General features: G+C 48.7%; 2 protein-coding genes and 1 pseudogene across 3 annotated transcripts; all 3 read left to right on the top strand.

Moving 5' to 3' along the window:
* Positions 1 to 182: 182 nt before the first annotated feature.
* On the top strand, positions 183 to 1,505 carry Hbq1b (hemoglobin subunit theta 1B). 2 transcript variants are annotated; one of them, XM_017597613.3, is made up of 3 exons: positions 183 to 493; positions 660 to 864; positions 973 to 1,505. In XM_017597613.3, exons 1-3 carry the CDS (start codon positions 285 to 287, stop codon positions 1,099 to 1,101), a joined length of 543 nt encoding a protein of 180 aa, XP_017453102.1. In that variant the 5' UTR covers positions 183 to 284; the 3' UTR covers positions 1,102 to 1,505. The 2 variants fall into 2 exon arrangements, with proteins under 2 accessions (XP_017453102.1, NP_001395656.1); NM_001408727.1 differs by having other exon boundaries at positions 418 to 562.
* Positions 1,506 to 11,118: 9,613 nt separating this feature from the next.
* On the top strand, positions 11,119 to 11,966 carry Hba-a2 (hemoglobin alpha, adult chain 2). The gene is made up of 3 exons (NM_001007722.2): positions 11,119 to 11,246; positions 11,362 to 11,566; positions 11,752 to 11,966. Exons 1-3 carry the CDS (start codon positions 11,152 to 11,154, stop codon positions 11,878 to 11,880), a joined length of 429 nt encoding a protein of 142 aa, NP_001007723.1. The 5' UTR covers positions 11,119 to 11,151; the 3' UTR covers positions 11,881 to 11,966.
* A 2,291-nt stretch (positions 11,967 to 14,257) lies between these two features.
* Positions 14,258 to 15,029, top strand: LOC134480765 (hemoglobin subunit theta-1-like; annotated as a pseudogene).

Genomic DNA, 15,029 nt, shown 5'->3' with positions numbered 1-15,029 from the left:
TTAAATGCAGATTTAACTATGGAATATTTAACGAAAGGAGACGTGCTCAAGGGAAAAAAAGGTAAGTATGGGTATGTGCTCCTCCAAGGAGAAATGCACCAAGAAGAAAGACAAGTCAATCCTTTTCAAAATGAGTAAGAACGGAAAGAAAATATACGAAGTGTCTTAAGGACTCCGGGGTAGGGGTGGGGCGCAGGATAAGCAGTGCCAAACTAGACATTAAAGTCCATCGTAATCTGATAGTATATATTAGATGCCATTATCCGTACAGGAAATACTTTGAAATGTATGGCTTGGAAAAGGAGCCTAGAGAGACAGAGGGCTGCCTGTCAAGGAAACTCCCAAGTAACCTACAACGATCCAGCGCCCCCTGGCGGCTTCATGGGTTTCAGAACCTCTTGGAGCGCAGCCAGGGGGCACAGAGGGCGAAGCCAGGGCACGGAGCGCACAGCCACAGTTCAGTGAAGATGGCTCTGTCCCAAACTGATCACAGGTTGGTCCTCGCGCTCTGGAAGAAGATGGGTAGCAATGTTGGAATCTACACGACCGAGGCCTTGGAGAGGTACGCCCTCGGGCTCACCTTCCAATGAACTGCGAGGTGAAAGCGGGTTCTCCTTACCTCTGGGTCCGGTTGCGTCCAACCCTCAATCTTTCCACAGGACTTTCCTGGCTTTCCCATCCACCAAAACCTACTTCCCACACTTGGACCTGAAACCAGGTTCCAGCCAGGTTAAAGCCCATGCCCAAAAGGTGGCCGATGCACTGACACTCGCTGCCCACCACCTGGACGACCTGCCTGGTTCTCTGTCTGCTCTCAGTGACCTACACGCACACGAGCTCCGCGTGGACCCTGCTAACTTTCAGGTGAGTCCTGTGACTGAGCTGCACCCGCCCTTGCTGGATATGTGGGTCCCTTCAAGGCTCGCTGTTCCGGAGAGATAAACCCAAGGCGGGGCGCTTCTCGTTCTTCAGTTCTTTAGCCACTGTCTGCTGGTGACTCTTGCCCGGCACTATCCCGGAGACTTCAGCCCGGAGATGCATGCCTCCTTGGACAAGTTTCTGGGTCACGTGACTTCGGCACTGGTCTCCAAGGATCGCTGAACTGAGGATACACAGCGGTGTAGTCTTTGCCCCTGCCCTTCTTCGAATTCACAATATTTGAGTAAACCTCCCCGGGACTGCATTGCTGTCTTGTATGCAGAGTTGCACAGGAGAAAGATACCCCACACGCAGTATCAAACAAAAGGTTCCAAGAGACTGGAATTACAGCTAAACTAGTGTGGAAAACCTCATAGGAAAGTCAGCTTCCCTTGTTTTTGTTGTTTTAATTCATTTTTGCCTTTGAGATACATTTTATGCTCTATGTAATCCAGGCTGGCCTCTCAAATCCATCGTACAAACTAGGTTGGTCTTGAACTCCTCACACTTGTGTTCCCACCCTCATCTCTGTCCATCCCCCAATCCCCACCAAGCATGACGGATTATAAGGCATGCCCCACCATAAATGGCTCCATTGTGGTTCTTTTATTTTTATCTAACCTTTTGTTTGTTTGTGTTCTGTGTTGGGGATGGGAAGGGGTCTCCTGTGTACCAAACTGCTCCAAGCTGCAGAAAGTGTAGCTAACTAGGAAGGAGACCCCACACAGTGAATGAATCAACTTTTAGAATAGAGTAGAAAGAAGGGATCTATAAACTACACTTCCAAAGGACATGAGCTGGGCGGTGACAAGAGTCCCACCTGCAGCCGCTGGAGGACCAGTCCTAGCATCTTCACATATCCTCAAGCATCAGAGGAGGCTCAGACCCTCTCCACTGTGGAGGGCCTGTGACATTGACTTACAGATCCATGCCCTTAACCTTGGCCAGATCAGTGAGGAAGCCTTCAAGTCCAATCCAGCATGAGTCCTCTGAATCCTATGTCCACACTGAAATGTGTCTTCAGCAGGAAGGACTTCCCTTAACTCTCTGGGACGTAGGGGAAGGCGAAAACAAGAGCTCACATTGTTTTTGGAGTCTCTCTGACTCCTTAAAACAACAGCTCACAAGGGCACTTCCCTTGCCTGCTACTGTGTTTTCGTCAGACAGTTGTCCTGGTTAGCATTTCTATGGCTGTGACAAAATATCATGACCAGAAGTGATGTGGGCACAGAGAAGCATTTATTTCATCTTATATCTGTAAGTCAGAGACATCAGGGCAGAAACACAAGGCCCAGGGGGGTAATTGATGCAGAGATTATGGAAAAGTGTTGTTTCCTGTCTTGTTCTTTTAAAAGAAAAAAAACAAGATCTATTTATTTATTTATTTATTTATTTATTTATTTATTTATATGACTACACTGCAGCAACCTTGAGACACACCAGAAGAGAGCATCAAAACCAAGTGCAAATATTTGTGAGCCACCATGTGGTTGCTGGGAATTGAACGCAGGACCTCTTGAAGAGCAGTCTGTACTCTTAACCACTGAGCCATCTCTCGGGGCCCCTTTATCTTGTTATTCTGGCTTACTCAGCCTTCTTGCCTATAATATTATAATATCAGCCCAGGACAATGTCATACTGAGCTAGATCCTCCCACGTCCATAATCAATCAAGAAATGTGTACCACATAAACCTGATAGGAGAATTTTCTCAATTGAGATTCCTTTTGCAAAAATATTTCTGGCTTGGGGGATGGACAGATAGCTCAGCGGACAGGAGCACTGACTGCTCTCCCAGAGGTCCTGAGTTCAACTCCTAGCAACAACATGGTGGCTCACAACCGTCTGTAATGAGATCTGGTGTCCTCTTCTGGTGTGTCTGAAGACACTACAGTGTATTCACATAGATAAAATAAATAAAACTAAAAAGATTCTCTGGCTTGTGTCCAGCTGACATGAGAGTAGCCAGAACAACACTCTGGCTCTTGGGGAGCACGGACAGCACAAGTGACATCACTCCATTAAGACTGCACATGTGCACTCATACACTTGCATGCATTACTCAGAACCAGGATGAAATCAGGACATGTGGGTAAACCATAAAAGGGTCCAGGATGTGTATAGGAGGTGGGAGCCCTGGGAGCCGATCAGTGTTGTCTGTATTGCCTCCTCTTCTGCTCAGGACACTGGGAGGTCCGCATCCACAGACACCTTCATGACAGGTTCTAGGAAGGAACTTAGGGGAAAGACAACAACAGCAGTGGGCAGAAGGGTGCACAGTCAACCTCTTCTCCTAAACAAGGGGCTCCTCTAGCCCACCATAAGTATCTCACTGTCCTCTTGTCCCCTTCTCTGAAGTATCCTTCTCCCAGCAGCAGCTTCATCAGGGGATGGCACCTGACAGCATTCCTGACCTGTCCAATCTCACTTTGCCCTCTCCCTACCTCTCCTCTACAGCCACAGAGGCCACCTGTCCTTGCCTTTCTGCACCTACTATACACCTATGGCTCACAGCCTCTGAAAATCCCATCCTGGTCCTCACACTAGCCCAAGGCTCCTCATCCATTCCTCCAGGTTCCTTCGGAGTCTTTCCTAGAGTTTCCTCCTGTGTGGGGATAGAATGAGTAGCCAGGTCTCTCCTGGACTGAATCCTCTCAGCCCGGGCAGCTTGTGGATTTCATATATAGAGAGAGTCTTGTATGAGGCACAGCTTAGGGGGATGGAGGTGTCATTGGAATTAAGGATCACTCCTGTGGAGCCCGAGGAAGAATTGCCAAAGCCACAGAGAGGGAAGACTTGACAGACTCCCAGTGTGGGTGCATGACCTGGGGCTGCAGCAACTGCCATCCTGGAGGAGGGAGCTTGAACTTTAGGATGAGGGTCAGGAGGGGGCAGGCAGGAGGCCTCCAGGTCCAGAGGCTTTGACTGAAGCCCTGAGAAAGACATGGCTGAAGACAGGGTAATGGACGATGCTTGTACTCTCTGTTACTTCTTACTTAGGCTCCTTTCACACTTCCTGGTCCACAGCCCACTTGTACCTCTCAACAGGTACTACCAGGAAGATTTCACACACACACACACACACACACACACACACACACACACACACACTCTCTCTCTCTCTCTCTCTCTCTCTCTCTCACACACACACACACACACACACACACACACACACACATTCTTTAGTTCAGATATCCCAGAACAAAGTTTTTGGGGCCATGAATATGGGGTGGACATCCAATTACCGTTAACCAGGAGCATCAGTGTATTCAATTCCCCCGACTCCGGCCAGGCCTCACTGTAAACCCCATGGTACACCTTTTTATAAAACCTGCATAGTTCTGGACTCTCTGTGTCACTTGTGTAAGTGGTGGGCGTGGGTCCACTCTTTCCATGGTTTTAGTAAAGAAGTGAGTGGGTCAGAAGATCAGAGGAAAGCTGATGGCCTGTGTGCCAGTGATGAGGAAAGAAGGAAAGAACCAGGAGGAACAACTTCCAATGGAAGACCAAGGACCAATACCAGCTAGACTCACAGTTCAGATCACAATAGAGCAGGAGTCTGTGGGGCACTAACTTGTGCCCCAGCTACATGTTAGCCTGAGACAGGGAGATCTCAGGTTCAAAGAGTGAGCTGTATATTGGCAGAAAGCACACACACACACACACACACACACACACACACACACACACACACACAGTAGGACTGAGGGCCTAACTCAGGAATAGACACCCTGTCTAAGGTTGGTGTCAAAGGTTTGATGTTCAGTACCACAGAATAACCAACAAACAGAAAGCAACATGAAAGACACAACTGGGCTATCACCTGGAGAGAGAGCCCAGCCATTCTTATAGGCTCCGCTCCTCCCGAGAGCAGAAGACACAGAGGCAGGCACTAGAAATGCTCTTGCGCCCCATCCTAAGGTGGAGAGTCAGAACCTCCCAGAGAGCAGGGCTACCTGAAGGGAGGGATGGGCAGCGCTGGAGCTTCTGGGAAACCCATTGCATAGCATCTGTTCTCTTTGCTGTATCCCATGAGGTAAAGATGCCAGCTCTGGACTAGCTGAACATTTGGCAGACTGACCTGACACTGGGGCTATGGTGTGGCTTTTCAGGGACATATAAACAGAGTTCCCACGAACTGGAATGGTATCAAGAGACTCCTCAAATGACTGATACACATGCAGTTTACTACATAAAATAAGATTAAGTGAGGTTCCCAACACACACTGGGGGACTACTGAGCACTACACCCATCCAAAGTCACCAAGAGTCCGAACTCATCTACAGTTTCCTGGAAGTCCAAGCACTGCCCTCCTTTCCTATCAAACAGCCCCTCTTGATGTGGGCAGCAAAAACGTGGACTTACATAATCACGGAGTCAAACTTGTGGAAGAGGGGTTGGAGAAAAGGCTCGGCAGAGAGAGCATGTTGCAGAGGATCTGGGTTCAGTTCCCAGAACTTTACGGCAGATGACCAAGGAACACCAATGATGGCAGCTTCAAGGACATTGGTTAATTTCACTCCCTCTTCTGTTACCTCACCCTCATGTACAGAGAAGAAGACTTAAACTGACAGATATTTCTTACGATTAGCTCTGGCTCACCTGGATCTAGCCATGTAGACAAGGCTGGCTTCAAATTCTTTCTATATATAATTTTATTTTTTTTTACTTGTATGAATGTTTCCTATGTCTATACTATGTGCATATCTGCCTTGGCGACCAGAAGTGTGTACAACAGACATAAGAATATCTGTAGATGAGTTTAGGTGCTGGGTAACATGGGAATAACATGTTACATGCCCCTAGAGCTGAGGAGGCAATGGTTGTGAGTTGCCACGTGGGTGCTGGAAATGAAACCCAAGTCCTGTGGGAAAGCAAGGATCCTAAGCCCTGAGCCCTCTCTGCTACCCTGGCTGTCACACAATCTACAACAAAACAAAACAAAACCACAGGGTAGTGTGTGGGAGAGTAGGTCTTTAATCTCAGCAGGCTGGAGGCAGAGCCAGGTAGATGTCCGTGAGTTCAAGACCACTGTATTTTACAGAGTGAGAACCAGGGTAACAAGGGCTCCTGCTGAGGCCATGCCTCAAAATTAAAAGTGAAGGAAAAAATAAACAAGGAAGGCTGGAGTGATGGGTCAGCAATGGTGAGCCTGTTCTGCTTTTACACAGGGTCCAAGTTAAATCCTCAGCACCTGCGTTAGGCAGTGCTCAAGAGCTTGAAAGCCCAGGTGCAGGGAAATCTGATGCTTCTGGCTTCCACTGACCCGTGACACACACACTCAGAAAATAAAATACTTCTAATTATTGTTGTTTTATGCATATGGGTGTTTAGCCTGCTTGTGTCTATACACCACCTTTGAGTCTGGTGATCATGGAGGTCAGAAGAGAGTGTCAGATCTCCCAGAACTGGAGTTATACATGGTTTTGAGGCTCCACTGTAGGTGTTAGAAACTGAATCCAGGGGCTGGAGAGATGGCTCAGCGGTTAAGAGCACTGACTGCCCTTCCAGAGGTCCTGAGTTCAAATCCCAGCAACCACATGGTGGCTCACAACCATCTGTAATGAGATCTTGTGCCCCTTTCTGGTGTGTCTGAAGACAGTGACAGTGTACTTGTATAAATAAAAAAAATTAATAAATCTTTAAAAAATTATTTTAAAAAAAAAACTGAATCCAGGGGCTGGAGAGACGGCTCCACGGTTAGAAGCACTGCCCCTTCTTCCTGAGATCCTGAGTTCAATTCCCAGCAACCACATGGTGGCTATAACCATCTGTAAGGGGATCTGTTGCCCTCTTCTGGCCTGCAAATGTATATGCAGCAGAACACTCACACAATAAATGAATAAAAAACAATTTAAAGAGAGAAAGAAAGAAAGAAAGAAAGAAAGAAAGAAAGAAAGAAAGAAAGAAAGGAAGGAAGGAAGGAAGGAAGAAAGAAAGGAATGAAGAAAGAGAGAGAGAGAAACTGAACCCAGGTCCTCCACCAGAACAACAAGTGTTCTACACAGAAGAGCTGTCTCTCTAGCCATGTCTGTATGTATACACTCATATATGAAGAGAGGGACAGACAGTGAGAGGAGGAGCAGGGAAAGGGGGAAGGCAGGGGGAAGAACAAGAGGCAGTGGGGAGGGAGGAAGAGAGACAGAATTTCTCTCTGTCACACTGCCTGGCTGTCCTGAAACTCAATCTGTACACCAGCGAGGCCGGAACTCACCAAATTCCACCTAGCTCTTCATCCCAAGTATTGGGATTGAAACCTTGGGCCAGCCACCACAGCCAGCTATATATTCTGTAATTAAAAAAAAAATCTCGGGGGGGTTGGGGATTTAGCTCAGTGGTAGGGCGCTTGCCTAGCAAGCACAAGGCCCTGTGTTGGGTCCCTAGTTCCGAAAAAAAAAAGAAAAAAAAATCTCGGGGGCTGGGGAGATGGCTCAGAGGTTAAGAGCACTGACTGCTCTTCCAGAGGACCTGAGTTCAAATCCCATCAACCACATGGTGGCTCACAACCATCTGTGATGAGATCTGATGCCCTCTTCTGGTGTGTCTGAGGACAGCTACTCACATTCATAAAATAAATAAATAAATCTTTAAAAAAAAAGAAATCTCTTGAAAATAATGAGGGAAGCTTCAGAAACAAATACAATAAGACAAAAATATTATCAAAGTAAATTCCAACCCGTTTTTATACTCGGAGCACTCCAGAGACAGAACCAGATAGAGATCTCTGTCAGTTCAAGGCCTGCCTGGTCTTCAGAGCAAGTTCCATCCCAGTGAGACCCCGTCTTAAAAAGACAAACATCAACACTGCGTCTGTTTTCGAGCTCCGTCCTTGACTAGCACAGCAATGCTCACTGCCTGTGCAAACACAGGCTGCAGAAAGATGGCTTCCATACCTGCACTCTAAGCAGAAGTACCATTAAGCAGCAGGCTGCTGTGAGGTGCAGTTGGCAGGAAGTGAGTCTGAGCTCTGGTCTCACTATGGAAGCTGCCCTCCCGACACGTCCCTCTGCTTCCCCAGCTCTTAGCAGCATCCAGAAATGCTCTTGTCCTGGCTTGAAGGCCACTGGCTCTAGGCTGGCACCTCAGGCTGCCTGGCTATGGTGTTCTGGAACCTGATCTACATTTCCAGGCTTTTCTGGAAGGAGCCAGTGTAAGCTGCACTGGATACAGCTTCCCAGAGAGTGGCAAGTACCACAGGCACTAGTTTCTGGGCAAGGACTGCTCTCAATACCTAAGCAGTGTCCTCCTCATCCTGTGGACTTCTTTCCCTACAGCAGACTCATCTTCATTATTTTTTAATTATGTGTATGCGTGTTTCTATGTATACCATGTGTGTGTTTGTGTGTGTGTGTGTGTGTGTGTGTGTGTGTGTGTGTGTGTGTGTGTCTACCAAGAAGGTCACAAGGGGTGTCAAATCCCCAGAAAATGGAGCTGCTGTTACAGTAGCTCTGATCCACCTCACATGGGTGTGGGGAACCAAAGTCAGGCCCTCAGGAAGGGCAGCAAGCATCTTCAGTGCTGAGCCGTTCCTACAGTCACCTCCTTTCTATTCCAGTGTAGGAAAACACATAAGCATAAGCAGAAGTCCACCCAAGCTCTCACACCCTTTTGTGTTATCAAGAGGGAGAGACTCTGGGTCACATCTCTCTACCCAGAAAAGGCTAAGTAGTCTTTGGGATTGAGCCACTGTCTTTACTAAGTCTGAAAAAGATGAGTCTGAAGGGAAGGAAGGTTGAAGGAAGGGAGGAAGAGAAAAGGGAAGACTGAGGGTAGAGGACAGGAGAGCAGGACGGTGAGCAATGGAGAAGGGATAGGAGAGGAGAGAAGGACAGGAGTTTGGCTGCTTTACAACTTAAGATCCTGAAGGCTAGGACACCCTTTAAGAATCTCAGAGAGGAGAGACTTAAACAGTATGCAGAGAGAGGAGAGACACCCCACCCTCAGGAACTCCACCACCCAGGAGCAGACCACCACCTCCCTGACCAGTCACAGCCATTCCTTCTGCCTCTAAGTTCCCAGAATCCTATCCTTCTTGTCCTCAGAGGAAGGATAAAGCGGGCACTTGGGGGTTGGAGCAGAAGACAGGAAAGGCTAGAGGGCAGGAGCCATGATGTGGGACGGTTCTGCTAAACCTGGGCTTCTGTGCCCCTGAGAATGGCACCACCTCTCCTCCCAGACACCTGCCTCTCTCAGGGGAGGGGGAAGCAGGAAAGAGGAGGAACCATCTGAACCTCAGGCTGGGGTCAGGGAACAAGCTGCTGTCAGCTCACCATGGAGCCCATCCTGGAGTGCAAGGTGGAGGTGGCCAAGGAGGGTGGCCAAGCTGGGAGCTGACCCCTCCCACATGTCACCCTTGGTAGAGATGAAATACCCAGTGCTATCTGCACCCAGCATTCTGGTTCTGAAAACCACGCTAGTGAACAGCACACTGTGGCTCTTACTAATGAAGGTAAGTCCTGGTCAGGACAAACAGGACCTGTGTTAGCACAGAAGCCCTGGACAGGTGAGGGAACCTTCCTGACCTGCCAGGTCTCCAGAGGACAAAGGTGCCCTTTCCTCGTCCAGCCTCTGCCTCTGAACTTTAGTCTTCCTGACGGAAATTCCACAGTTTTGCCACCTACAAGATCTCCTTCCTTAACTAAGACATGAGTCCCTCTCTGCCTAGGTTGCAGCCCAAGGGGAGAGGTGGCTGACACATTCATCACACAGCAGGCCACACAGATAACATTTGCACAGTCATGGCAGCCTAGAGTTTCCTCCTTGTTCACAAGCTGCATGTGGACCCCCATCAACTCTGAGGTGACTGTCGGTTGTGCAGGGGAGTGACCTGGATCTGAGGTGTTGTTGGTCCTTCACCTGATCCTGGTCTCAGACTGGCAGCACAGCCCTCATTCTTTTGCTTCATGCCTGTGCCCTGATTACAGTTCTACACCTGCACCTCTGAGTATGAATAAGACGTATGTATAACTGAGCTGTCCCTGTCCCTGTCCCTGTCCCAGGGACCTTTCTGAAGATGCAAGGGGAGGAGAGCGTTCAACAGAGATCACTGCAGAACCACTGTACACACACAAGAGGAAGAAAAGAAATGGTGGAGGGGGGAAGAAAAAGAAAAATGAGAAATAATAGAAAAAGAGAAAAAATGGATAGGCAATTAGATTCCCCAGATAACATTTTTTTTAACATATTTCAGTTAGGGAGTTAATTCCTCGGCTGTCTTGTCACCCCAAATCAGGCAAGTCAGAATGGAGCCCAGGACTTTACAAGGCTCATGATTCTGTTGTCATTCTTCCCCCTCTCTTTGCACTGCAGGAGACTGAAGCCAGAACCTTCCTCATGCAAAGCCAGCATTGTGCTATCCCCTTACAACCCAGCTTCTGTATTACTGACTGCTTCTGTTGCACAGATGGGGTCTCTCGTGTCAGAGGCTACAATCTTCAACTCCTGGGCTCAAGCAATCCTCCTACCTAAGCCTGCCAGTACCTGAGACTCCCCCTGTGTGACACCAGCTCTCAGCATTGCCTTATTCATCCACAGTAGCACTGGGCAGCTAAGACACCAGTCACAAAGAGTCTGTGGACCTGCCCTGCAGTTCCCTGGACCCAGAAGGCTGAGCTGGGAGATGAAGTCAGAGTCCATGCCAGCCTGGACACTAGAGCAAGACCCGGTCACACAAAAGGAGGAAAAGGAGAAAGAGAGAAAAGAAAAGAAACGAGGAGCCAGGGGAGGAGAGAGCAGACAAAGAGGAACAGAGAGGGAAGAGAGGAAAAAGGACAGGGAGAGAGCTGCTCAGTGGGTGGCTAGCATCCTATCCCTTTTCTCAGAAACAGGGTGAAGCCTGGGGCTGAGGTCAGAAGCAGGGTGTGGGCTGGGAAGGGGTGTGTGAAACTGGGACCCAGTGGGAGGAGGGGGTAGGGGATGGGCACTGCTCAGTGTGGGTTGATCCACTTCCTTCTCTGCCCAAGGCAGGGGGATCCTAACTTCTTCCCAAACACCAGTCACTGGAGACATAGGGGAGGCAAGAAGCCTCTGGGCAACTGATAAGGATTCCCCGCACCCAGGGGAGGCGATCCCCAAGCCCAGCCTCTCAGGGTCCTGACAAGCCATGCTGCGGAGAGCAATCACAGGCCAGCCAATGACAGCTGCTCCAAGGGCGTGTCCTTACCTCCTGCACATATAAATGAAACTTGCTTCGGGGCCAATACATTCTCATTCTGATAGACTCAGGAAGCAATCATGGTGCTCTCTGCAGCTGACAAAACCAACATCAAGAACTGCTGGGGGAAGATTGGTGGCCATGGTGGTGAATATGGCGAGGAGGCCCTACAGAGGTAACATCAGGACCCTGTTCTTTAAGGACAGCAGGATCCAAACCGGACCAGGGACTCAGTGGGTAGCTCCTAAGTGTGCTTTCCCGTGGCCTCAACTTATCTCTCCTTCTCACAGGATGTTCGCTGCCTTCCCCACCACCAAGACCTACTTCTCTCACATTGATGTAAGCCCCGGCTCTGCCCAGGTCAAGGCTCACGGCAAGAAGGTTGCTGATGCCCTGGCCAAAGCTGCAGACCACGTCGAAGACCTGCCTGGTGCCCTGTCCACTCTGAGCGACCTGCATGCCCACAAACTGCGTGTGGATCCTGTCAACTTCAAGGTGTGAGCTCAGACCTGGCAGGGGGCACCTGGGTCCTCCAGAGATCCCTTGGGGCAGTGGTGAGGGGCACAGGGGGAGGGGGAAGGGGTTCCTCATGCCCAGGGCAGGGAACACAGTGTTCCAGGAAGGGGAGCTTACCCATCAGGGTGTCTACTACTAGGGACTGACCCTTCCTGTCTCTGCAGTTCCTGAGCCACTGCCTGCTGGTGACCTTGGCTTGCCACCACCCTGGGGATTTCACACCTGCCATGCACGCCTCTCTGGACAAATTCCTTGCCTCTGTGAGCACCGTGCTGACCTCCAAGTACCGTTAAGCCACCTCCTGTCGGGCTTGCCTTCTGACCAGGCCCTTCTTCCGTCCCCTGAACCAGTCTTTGAATAAAGCAGAAGTAGGAAAGAAGACTCTGCCTATTTCTCTGCATGTGCAAAGTTTTCGTGTGTGGTATGGGGAAGCTTCCAGCCAGTTTAGCCATGGGGCAGTAAAGATAAGTTTCAGGGACTTGAGAGATGATTCAGCCATTAACGTCTAGGCTCACAACCAAATAGATAAGACAGGGTTCAGAGCTAAAAAGCCTAACTGGATACTTACATACTTACACACACAAACACACACACACACACACACACACACACACACACACACACACACACACACACACATGGCTTCTGAGTCTGGGCATCAGGCCATCCCAAGCCCCTCACTGACAGCCATGTCTTTTCTCCCTGAGCCAATGAATCACTGGCCCTCTGAGGTAGGGAAGTTCTTAATACCTCTCTTCCTTCAGTGTGGGATCTACTGGAAAAACAGCTAAAAACAGACAACATATGAGCATGTGGGTAGGCAACAGAGAGCCCATCCAAAAATGCTTGCTCTTTTGCCCTTTCTTTCTTTCTCTTTACTTTCTTTCTTTCTCTTTTCTTTCTCTCTTTAATTCTTTCTTTCTTTCCTTCTTTCTTTCTTTCCTCCTTTCTTTCTTTCAGACGTAGCCTAGGCTGGCCTCAAACACTTTAAATAGCCAAGGATGCCCTGGAACTCTTCTTTTTAAGGATGTATTTATTTATTACATACGAGTACTCTACAGCTCTCTCAGACACACCACAAGAGGGCATTGGATCCCACTACAGATGCTTGTGAGCAGCTGTATGGTTGCTGGGAGTTGAACTCAGGACCTTTAAGAGGTTCTCTTAACTGCTGAGCCATCCCTCCAGCCCATCCTCCAACTCTCAATCCTCTTGCTTCTACCCCTGAATGCTGAAATTACAGATATGTGCCTCCATGCCCAGTTTATGCAGTGCTTGGGAATTGAACTTAGGGTTGTATATACACATACAAACATAATACATAGATATTTATATAATACATACATGCATACATACATACATACATACATACACTAAACAAGCATTCAATTAACTGGGGTACATCTGTACCCCTATAGGAACTAGTGACAACAAAGAGTAAATTGCTTATACAATGTGGCAGAACCATAAATAAAAATGTCAAGAGGAAGAAATCATTAGAACCAAGTCGCACAGAGCATGGCCTCATGTTTGTAAAATATCAAAAATAAGCAGATCTGTAGGAACGGCAAGCAGCCTCCTGTTTGACTGGGCCTCTGTGCAGGGGTTGGATGGTTATGGAGAGTGAGCTAGTGGTTGTTTCTCGGTGAGGAAAAGTTCTGGAAATGGGTGGTGGTGAAAATTACACAACATCGTGGCGGAAAGTGATGTCACTGAGGTGCGCACATCAAAGCAGGCTGAAATGGACAGGGCTTGGTGCCATATCCCTCCAGTTCCAGACCTCAGGAACTATAGCAAGGTCACACGTGCACACACACGTGAGTAAGAACAGAACCTTTAATGAAGGAATGACATAGTCACAGAGAACGTACCATTGGTTCTTCATGTCTTCATTGAGATAGAGTATACGCACCCATAAGGTCATTGTCTCCAAAGGAATTTGCCCTATAGACCAGTCATATACTATTTCTCTTAATATGTAATGTATACATATTTATATATTAAATTGAGTTGGAATTTTTTTTTTTTCGGAGCTGGGGACCAAACCCAGGGACTTGCGCTTGCTAGGCAAGCTCTCTACCACTGAGCTAAATCCCCAACCCCTAGAGGGTTTTAAATCTAGATTTAAATCTCTTATTTTATTTTACACTCGTGGGCGTTTTGGCTGCATGGATACCCATGCACCGCTTGCATGACTGTGGAAGACAGAAGAGGGCTTCAGATCCCCTGGACCTGAAGTTACAGACAACTGGGATCAGGCACGTGGGTGCAGGGAATCTGCGCTCCGTGCTCTGGAAGAGCAGTCAGTGCTCTTAACTGCTGAGCCATCTCTCCAGCCCTTTAAATGCAGATTTAACTATGGAATATTTAACAAAAGGAGACGTACTCAGGGGAAAAAAGGTAAGTGTCGATATGTGCTCCTCTAAGAAGAAATGCACCAAGAAGAAAAACAAGTCAATCCTTTTCAATAATGAGTAAGAACGGAAAGAAAATAAACGGAGTGTCTTAAGGATTCCGGGGTGGGGGTGGGGGGCAGGATAAGCAGACAGTGCCAAAATAGACACTAAAATCCATAGTAATCTGATAGTATATATTAGATATTATTGTCCATACAAGAAATACTTTGAAATGTAAGGCTTGGAAAAGGAGCCTAGAGAGACAGAGGGCTGCATGTCAAGGAAACTCCTAAGCAACCTGCAACGATCCAGCGCCCCCTGGCGGCTTCATGGGTTTCAGAACCTCTTGGAGCGCAGCCAGGGGGCACAGAGGGCGAAGCCAGGGCAACCAGCGCGAAGCCACAGTTCAGTGAAGATGGCTCTGTCCCAAACTGATCGCAGGTTGGTCCTCACGCTCTGGAAGAAGATGGGTAGCAATGTTGGAATCTACACGACCGAAACCTTGGAGAGGTACGCCCTCGGGCTCATCTTCCAATAAACTGCGCGGTGAAAGTGGGTTCTCCTTACCTCTGGGTCTGGTTGCGTCCAACCCTCAATCTTTCCACAGGACCTTCCTGACTTCCCATCCACCAAAACCTACTTCCCACACTTGGACCTGAAACCAGGTTCCAGCCAGGTTAAAGCCCATGCCCAAATGTGGCCGATGCACTGACGCTCGCTGCCCACCACTTGCACGACCTGTCTGGTTCTCTGTCTGCTCTCAGTGATCTACACGCACATGAGCTCCGCGTGGACCCTGCTAACTTTCAGGTGATTCCTTTCTCTGAGCTGCACCCGCCCTTGCTGGATATGTGGGTCCCTTCAAGGCTCCCTGTTCCGGAGAGATAAAATCAAGGCGGGGCGCTTCTCATTCTTCAGTTCTTAGCCACTGTCTGCTGGTGACTCTTGCCCGGCACCATCCCAGAGACTTCAGCCCGGAGATGCATGCCTCCTTGGACAAGTTTCTGGGTCACGTGACTTCGGCACTGGTCTCCAAGGATCGCTGA

This window comes from Rattus norvegicus, chromosome 10 (genome assembly GCF_036323735.1).
Source record: "Rattus norvegicus strain BN/NHsdMcwi chromosome 10, GRCr8, whole genome shotgun sequence".
NCBI lineage: Eukaryota > Metazoa > Chordata > Mammalia > Rodentia > Muridae > Rattus > Rattus norvegicus.
This window is presented reverse-complemented; position numbering and strand designations above follow the sequence as displayed.

Coding starts and splice junctions, on each gene's coding strand:
- Hbq1b (XM_017597613.3), top strand. CDS start 285: ATGTATGGCTTGGAAAAGGAGCCTAGAGAGACAGAGGGCTGCCTGTCA. Junction 494..659: donor CTGTCCCAAACTGATCACAG/GTTGGTCCTCGC, acceptor ATCTTTCCACAG/GACTTTCCTGGCTTTCCCAT. Junction 865..972: donor TGGACCCTGCTAACTTTCAG/GTGAGTCCTGTG, acceptor CTCGTTCTTCAG/TTCTTTAGCCACTGTCTGCT.
- Hba-a2 (NM_001007722.2), top strand. CDS start 11,152: ATGGTGCTCTCTGCAGCTGACAAAACCAACATCAAGAACTGCTGGGGG. Junction 11,247..11,361: donor GGCGAGGAGGCCCTACAGAG/GTAACATCAGGA, acceptor TCCTTCTCACAG/GATGTTCGCTGCCTTCCCCA. Junction 11,567..11,751: donor TGGATCCTGTCAACTTCAAG/GTGTGAGCTCAG, acceptor CTGTCTCTGCAG/TTCCTGAGCCACTGCCTGCT.